General features: G+C 24.8%; 1 protein-coding gene across 2 annotated transcripts; it reads right to left on the minus strand.

Moving 5' to 3' along the window:
• Positions 1–1,946: 1,946 nt before the first annotated feature.
• Positions 1,947–8,556, minus strand: LOC112603865 (acetyl-coenzyme A transporter 1-like). 2 transcript variants are annotated; one of them, XM_025352658.1, is made up of 10 exons: positions 8,109–8,556; positions 7,828–7,954; positions 7,403–7,562; positions 7,166–7,320; positions 6,876–7,066; positions 6,369–6,553; positions 3,493–3,622; positions 3,136–3,351; positions 2,615–2,633; positions 1,947–2,529 (listed from the first exon to the last, which is right to left on the minus strand). In XM_025352658.1, exons 1-10 carry the CDS (start codon positions 8,316–8,318, stop codon positions 2,474–2,476), a joined length of 1,449 nt encoding a protein of 482 aa, XP_025208443.1. In that variant the 5' UTR covers positions 8,319–8,556; the 3' UTR covers positions 1,947–2,473. The 2 variants fall into 2 exon arrangements, with proteins under 2 accessions (XP_025208443.1, XP_025208442.1); XM_025352657.1 differs by having other exon boundaries at positions 1,947–2,633.
• Between the last annotated feature and the right edge of the window lie 495 nt (positions 8,557–9,051).

Genomic DNA, 9,051 nt, shown 5'->3' on the forward strand with positions numbered 1-9,051 from the left:
GTAAAATTAAGTTTATAGTATAATAAGATAATATCTTTAAATACATCATAATGTCATTGCATAGGTTTAAAATAAAATTCATAATAATAGAATATAAGTAAAAGTTTTAAGTTTTCATGAATAATGTTTTTAAGCTAAAACAAAATAATCAACATAGGTATTTATTTATCTTTAAGTAAATAAATTGCATTCAAATTTGAACTTAAAATGTCTAAAGAAAATAATTGCCTTTATATATTTATTAGATTTTATAGATGGTTCTGTAAAAGCTATTTGTAAAGAACTTTGTACTAAATTTTCAAAACTTAGATATAAAAAAACAGCTTTTATGAACTTCAATTACAAAATATTTATTAGTTTTTAGCGATTTTTACAAATGTTGTCGTTTAAGTTACACAAAAAATAAACAAATTTTTTGAAAATGTGAACATATTAACTACTTACTAATTAATAATTTATTTCAATATTCAATATTAATATAAATTACAAAATTTTAATATAAGTACTAATAAATACTTCTATAATAGTATATTCTAAGTAATAGATAAATTAAATTGTTTTAAACATAATACACTTCATGATAATAAAATAAAGGAGATATTATAATAAGGAGATAATTTATATTAATGGTAATAGCCAATTTACTACCTATTTAATTTAATCTTTTATTGGAACGTGTGATATGGCACATAAGGCAAACCGATTGTTTGCGTGTATTTAACCTTTTTTGCGACTCGTTTGCGTATAAATGTACAACTCAATTACGCACACGAATTTTTAATACATGCGATAAATAACTCATAAATAAGACTCGTTTGCACACATAAACTATAGCAAAAGCCTACTAAAACTCAAAAGAACTTACAAAAATAATGTTTACTTGCTTTGTAAGATTGTTTTCAAACGTTTTTCTTCTGACTTTTACAGGCTTAGAACTGTCTTTGTCTGTACTCTGGATACAACAGACGTGATTAAAAATGTCTTTTTTTTTTGTTAATTTAAATTAAATTTGTCATATTATTTTATTAATTTAAAATTTAAACTTTAACTCTGATTCTAATTGAATTCGTAATATTATGTCTATAACCAGATAGATTTTTGGATGTGACAAGCAAAATTGACTATCGTAATGACGATGAAATTTTTCCACGCCATTTGATGTCTCTAGATTGTTATTATTTGATGCAACTGCCCACATAACTGGAAGAAAATAAGAGTCGAGCAAAATATAATTTTCCAGAGTATGATTTGTGAATTCGGTAAACATAGTCGTTGGCGCGTTTGATAACAAATCCATAAAGCCGTCCGAGATTTCATCTGCTTGTAAATAATTTAAACCGGAAAAACAGTTAAGCCATGCGCCAATTTCTGATGATTTGTTTAAATGTGATTAATTTTGTCCATTATTAAGCACTGCAAATTACAATATAAGACTATATTGAAATGAGATTTAATAGTTGTACGTAAACGAGTTATTAGTTTCTAGGTAAAAAATTGTGTACTGTGCGCAAACGAATATCGCCGGGCACGCAACTACTTGGTACCTAAACATTAAATCATACAGTATTATCAATCGTAAAGGTTAACTTCCTAAAGTAAATATATATTAAACAATTATAATTTGAGTTACTATAAGTCTAAATGTTTCATTTTAAAATTATTTATTTGTAATACATTTGATTCTAACATAAAAAAGTGAATAATACACATTGTTGCGATTCATTGTATCCGCCTATATACATTTATTTAATCATTTCAATTTAATCATCCAAAAAAAATAAACCTGGTTTCTTTGCATCAATTATTTAATTACAACATTATAAAACTATATGAATAAATAAAATTAATATTTGGTAAGTCATATACATATGCTATTAAATTATGATTTATTGAATATCTTTACTCAAATTATAAGTAGAAAATACTTAACTAACTTAAAGCTTCTTTATTGAAATAATCTGAAGTAATTATAAGTACAATACACAATACCTGTATAATTTCAAATAATAATACATAATGTACGTTTAAAGTAGTATCTCTATCGAACATCTTTAGGCGTTTGAGGTGACCAATATCATAAGAAATGTTAAATATTTGTTCATCAGCTGTATTTGAGTACAAATCTAGTCTGTTCATAATAAATGTCTGTTAAAACTTTTTTTGATTTCGTCATGGTTAAATTTACAATGATTAACTTTATTTTTACCAAACTAGTATATAGGAAATATGGTACAATTTCACATAAAATAAAATGAATAAGTGATAACTGATAACCATTACTATAACATTATAATTTAAATTCTCAATAGAAAACCTAATAACAATTATCGATACATAGTACTAAAATAATAAATAAAAATAAATAAATTACAATACATTTTTATACATTCGAAATATTCACTCATTATGACTTTAAGAGTGAACATAGATGATTAATTTACACTTGTTTTATTTTCCTTGCAGGTAGGTTTTTTTATGTTGACCAACCAATGAGAAGAATCCTTAGTTTGAATGTTCTTAAGGATAATTCTGAAAATAAAAAACCAAACGATTCCGATCACGGTACATACGGCTGTTTCTACGTAATAACCGTTCACTACAACATTACAATCACCTCCATTTGTTTCGCACACCTATATTGAAAAAATAAAATAGGTAATAATATCGTCATAAATTTAATAAAAAAAAAAATATCTTAAATATTTATTTTAATACTATTAAAATGTTCAAACCTAAAAAATAGATTGAAACAAAGATTAAAAATGGAAACCATATTTTTTACATTTCAAAAAATTAACAAAACAAATAAATAATACTTTTTATCTGCTTTGTTTATTTATAGTAATTTATAATATTATGTAAAAAATTATATTGCGTTTTCAATTGGAACACTTTGCAATTTTAAATATTTTTCTTGACATATTATGATTCTTATCTATCATAAAAATACCACTTGCCCATATAATATACAGACCTCGGCTTTACATTTAAAATTTAAATACAATAATCAACTTGTTTATGAAAAAATGTAACAGAACAATTTTTTAGAATGTTATCATATAGATACTGCAAGCGTATAAATATTCTTAATTATTGTCATTACATGCATTAATCAATTATTCATAAATTTCTTACGTTTTTCAGATTTAAGGTAGAACAATTATTCTTGCGATCTAATGAACATTCTTTAAATGTTAGAAAATCTATCATTCCAATAGCAACTGAAGACGACCATGCATGTCCCAAATTTGAAAGTGTATTCAATAATGTCATATAAGTACCACCAAAACGAGAATCACTTATTCGAGAGAAAAATGCCAATATAGCTACAGTCATTATGTTCGCTAGAATCTATATACAAATTAAATCACAAAATTATTTATTTAAACAAAATATTTTTATAATTTACTATACAATTTACCATAACATTATTTGAATTAAAATAATGTTAATTTTAATTACCTATTAATTTAATAAAAAATTATTACTTACATCGTGTATTGATAGTATAAATACTAAAAGTGCATAGTAATATATTGGAATATTAACAAACCCATTAATCATTGTTATCATTACTGGTGTATAATAAATAAATGCCACAAATGAAATATTCCAAAGTAATCTGAAATTGTATTTCAAATCACTCAAAAGTATACAGTATGGATACAAGTATTTAGCAGTATCACAACTAATACAGTGATAATAAAATAATGAGATTTAAATCATTTAAATTGTTTTACGTTTCAAACAAAAAATATCAGAAATATATGTATATATGTATAAATAATACTGAGTGATTTACCAAATATGTCCACCCTCTTTTTTTCCTTTAATCATGCACTTATTTAAAATCTAGTTTTTAGAATTTTCAAATACCATATTTTTGAATATTTAAGATTTTAACGTACCTAATAGAGGAGTCAAAGGTTAAACAAACATTTTTTTTCAAAATAAATAACCCCTTTTTCACTTTAAATTATTAATTAAATGATTTTTATAATAAATAAATGAACTTTAAAATTTTCAATCGATCATTATAATTATCGGAACGAAAACCGCGTTTAAAAAATCGTGTATATTCGGCAATAATAGATTTCTAGTCAACGCTTTTCGCAAAATTGATTAAACTTATGTGATAAATACCAGCTAAGTAAGGTATCACACTATTTATTTACACGATCTTTTTCGAATATTACTCATTACGCGCATTACCAAATATAATAAGTGTCCAAATATATTTGAATACATTCGAAATTTGAACAATAAAAAGAAAAAAATTGTCACGATAAACAAAACGTTTCATTTTGAAGACCGGTTAAAATCCTTAAACTCAATTAGTTAATAATTTCCAAATTTGGTGCAAAGGGGTACAAAAATTTCATTTATTTTAAAATATGATCTTAAGATATGTTTAAAAAGTTCAAGACTAAAATTTTGAATTATTAAATAAAAAAGAGGCATGCCTGACGAATTACAGTGTATATAAACCGTGTTATAGAGAAGATAATATTTTGAGCATATTATATTTAAGAAAAAAATCTAAAAAGAAGGTAACGGAAAAAATATCTGTTACGACGCTTTGTGAAACAAAAGGACACTTTAAAATATTCTTAAATAATATAAAATTATCATAATAATAATATACTCAATTTCATCGCATATACAATTATAAAAAATACGGAAGATTTTTTTAGGAATGTAGAAATGTAAATGGTGGGATTGGAGTGATTTATTATTTAATCAAAATACTAATTAAATTTTATTGGAAACACTATTTTTTTAAAGTTTATAACTGTGAAATGGAAAGCATGTACTATTGTGCCATAATATAGTAACAAATGATTTCAAAATAGTTTAAAAGTTATAAGAAAAAAAAACCAGGAAACTTGCCTTCTGTACAATAAATATTAAACTAAAATTTATATTAAAATTGGTTTAAAAATTATCCTCAATGTTGAAAATTTTACAGAACAAATTTTCTGTGTCATAATAAGATCACAGATACAACAATTTTATTGTATTTAAAATATATATAATATATATATATATCATTGTAAAACCAATATATTTCTCGCTCTATTCAGAATTTTAAATTGTTCGATAATTTTTAATTTACATTAAAAGTGTCAAAAAATTGTTAAAAACTATTAAAATAATTTAATAATGACAATAATTTATTACAACAAATATTAACGTCTTATTTCATAAACCATTGGTGTTTAATTTTAATAATAATAAAAAATATTTAGGTCATTACTTGAAATCAATAACAAATCATGAAATTAAAAAAAAATCAATATTTTTAAAGAATTGTCAATATGTTGTAAAAAAAACAAATACCTACTCATAAGTATATCTTTATAATATAAGAATTACATTTTTACTGCGTGTTTTTAAAAAATACTGGTAAATTTTTACATTTTATCTCTAGCTATAGTGATAACTTCTTATATAAGCCAGAAAAAAAAAATTAAGGATCTTTTTAGTATTTATTTTCATTTGAAAATACTTATCAAAAAAACACAAATCCTTGTATAAATCCAATACTTACGTTGTCTCCAAATCTAAACGTAAAATCTCAACAATCTTATACAGGTACCTGTTTTTATTTTTAATTAAAAAAGCCTCTATGAGTGTTAATTTAGAATTAACATTTAGGTAATCATATATTTGTATGTAATATATGTGGCGTATGAGAATCAATGAAATATTTTGACACTACAATTTCATAAATACTAAATATTAATTAACTTTCGATACAGGTTTAGTAGGACACAGTAGGACACAGTAGGACACAGTAGGACACACTCTAATGAAACAATATAGCTTAGGTTATACAATGATTATATTATGTAACGTATAGAAATATTACTACTGTATGTTTGTATAGAATTATAAGCACAAAAATTATTATCTTTAGATGATACGTAGTTGTTTGCCACATTCCGGTTACAGTATATATTTATTAATGGTTACTACCCCCACTGGACAAAGATATTATGCTTTCAATTTTTCATGGTATAGAAGATTTCAAATACACAATTAAACAATTAAACCATAAAAAGTATTTTATCTATAATGTAAATGCTACGCAAAAAGCAAATAATTAGGAATAGGTAATTGTTTCTATATTGATTTAGTTACCATCGGAACACTATGTTACCCACTGTCTAACCCAATTGTCAAATGGAACTATAGAAGATGACATAATCGTAGTCGATATGTATATCCACTTATTGGTTTACCCTAATTGTGGTTTAGGTATTTCATAATTATAATATTGTTAATAACTAAACACAGTTGTTACTATTTATTATTATTATTTTTAATCATATCCTCAAATATGATAGATATTTAGGTTTATCTACCTGACGGGTATTGCTGATAGGTATACGTTCATCGGTTTCGGACCAGAAGTGTATTTTGCTATTATAAGTGGCAAAATAATCTTTACAGCAAACATGGTTGTGTGTATAACCATAATATTGTCTTTCGGTACTCCCGCATCAATGAGTCTTAATATCGACACACTGTCAGTTGCAGCAAATCCAATCTTTAATACCAAAATACGTAATACACATTGTTACTGATTAAAATAAAGAAATAATAAAAATTTTATTTAAATTGTAATACAAAAACAATTTCATGAAGTGTAATAAACTATTATCACAACAGAGCTTTATAAAAGTTCAATAAATAATGATATAAATAAGTATGTTAACTTTAAATAAATAATATATATTAGAGAACGGATTAATTTTATTAATTATGAAACCAACGAGAGTAAAATATTTCTAAAACCCCCGGATTTTGTAAAAAAGTTTAATTAATCGGTTTATGTAATTACTAATGCTTTTATTAGGTTTAGATATTACCTTAGCTGTCAACAATGATATTGCCAATAATTGAATATTTGGTAATTTTAAAATGTCCCATAGTAGTGAATAATTTTGAACAATGTTGAGCTTTACGTGGTCATCCTCTAGTCTGTTATCTTTTTCTTTTTTAAAAATTGCAATCAATGACGTTATTAATATAAATAGAATACCCCACACATAGAATAAACCTATACAAATTAAGAAATAATAAATATTTTATATTTTGACAATTAGTTTTTTTTTTATTATCCACTAAAGATTTACTAAAATGAGTTTTATTCGCTTACTCTTCATGGTGAACACTCCTCCGACATCTGGCTTAATCCGTAAGTACTTGTTGCTAAAGTCTTCTGACGTTAACAAGACAGAAAATACAGAACTTAACATTATACCCATCACTTGGCCCGTTGCATTGCAAGTAGACGCATAGCCCACATTATTCCTGTGAAAATAAATTAAATGTATTATTCATTATGTTGTTATACCTATTCGGAATAATAAAAATAGTTAAAAATAACACCGACTTCTTCAACATTGTTAACGCCCAACCATCGACGACTATATCTTGTGTGGCAGCCAAGATTTTCGCGAAGAAAAATACGGATACTAATTTCAGTATATCCGGTTTTTGTGTTTCTGGCAACCATTCATCGATGTTACTAGCCATATAAATGAAACATGCTCCTGTTCAACACAAATGGCTTTAATTATAGAAATCCTCTACTAAATACAAGTAAACTGTGTATACTATATATTAAAAAAATTAAATATCACTATTACATTCAATAAGTGTTTTTAAAATGTTTGGATTCGTAAAATATACATACTAACAATTGCATACGAATGCAGCTAATATAAATAAACCATAAATTAATCTAAAGAGATACTCGTTTCTCATTTTAATATGCGTAAGTAACATAGATATTTATACTCGTATTAAAACACGCACCCATTAAATATTGAACCGGTATAAGCCAAGATTTTCGTCTTCCCATCTTTTGCACGTAGAGAGCATCTACCAAAGGGGCCCATATCAGTTTTAAGCTAAACGGCCATGCTACTAAGCTAAATAAAGCCTGAAACAGTATATAACCACGTTCATGTTATAACAGCCAAGTGTATAAATTCGTAGATTTGAAATCAATTGTTTTAGACATTAAATTTATCGTATACAATCGTATAGATATTAGGTAGGTACACAATTTTTAATGTGTCAAAACAAATATTTACTTGATCTTTGTAAGTAACATTCTTGTTGCTTTGCAAAATTATCGGCATTGCTGACGCTATACCTAATGGTATGCCTTGCATCGTGTACAGTAACATCAATAGGAAAAAATTCAACCAATCTCCTTTCAAATTTGGCTTATCAACTGAATTCGAATCATCTGTCACTACCGCAGGTTTTTGTTGTTCATCTCCAAATTTTGGTACAGTCATGACGTTGATTCTTCGCTATATTACGCGTGTGATTCAAGATAAACGCAAGTTGAAAAAAAAGAATTTGTACCGATCGCTTCACTATTTATACTAAAGAGAATGTAAAACTAGATATATTTGTTTTGAATCTTATCCTTCATGGCTTGCAACATAGTAAAAATCGCATTCAATGCCATCAGATTAGTAGCTAGTCATAGTTGAATAGCTTAAAAAAATATCAATTATATAACAACATGATTCTTATATTTCAATAAATAATTTTGAGTTGATTAAATTATAAAAACCACAAGGTAACTGGCAAAACATATAAATACATTTATAAATATATACATACGTAATTGTCATATTTTCAAAATTTTAAATTTTTTATTACAGAGTATCATGCGTCAATATAAACTTCTGTTTCCAAAAAAATACTTTCTTTTTTTATTGTAAATCTTAAAGCAGTTATTAGTTATTAGTTTAAGTAATTCAACTTTAAATTAAAGTAAATATAAATTTAAATAAAATATTAATTTTATGTAATATTTAAATTCACACACTTAAACACTTTATTAAAAAAATAAATATAAAAGAACGTTAATTAAAAATAAAGATAAAATCTAATAATATATTAGAATAAAGTTAACTCAGCATCATACAAAAAAAAAATGTTATCATAAGTTAAGAATAATTTTAAGTACAATCAACAATAATAATACGAACAATAATTAAAACCTTTAAATAATACCTA

This window comes from Melanaphis sacchari, unplaced genomic scaffold (assembly GCF_002803265.2).
Source record: "Melanaphis sacchari strain LSU unplaced genomic scaffold, SCAv2.0 Contig112_pilon_pilon, whole genome shotgun sequence".
Lineage (NCBI taxonomy): Eukaryota > Metazoa > Arthropoda > Insecta > Hemiptera > Aphididae > Melanaphis > Melanaphis sacchari.

What these genes read in the sequence shown, in the direction of transcription:
- LOC112603865 (XM_025352657.1), bottom strand. Translation starts at nt 8,318, where the DNA reads ATGACTGTACCAAAATTTGGAGATGAACAACAAAAACCTGCGGTAGTG. An exon ending in ATGTTACTTACAAAGATCAA is followed by an intron (nt 7,955 to 8,108) that starts GTAAATATTTGT and finishes ATACTGTTTCAG; the next exon opens with GCTTTATTTAGCTTAGTAGC. An exon ending in TATCATTGTTGACAGCTAAG is followed by an intron (nt 6,554 to 6,875) that starts GTAATATCTAAA and finishes TTGGTATTAAAG; the next exon opens with ATTGGATTTGCTGCAACTGA.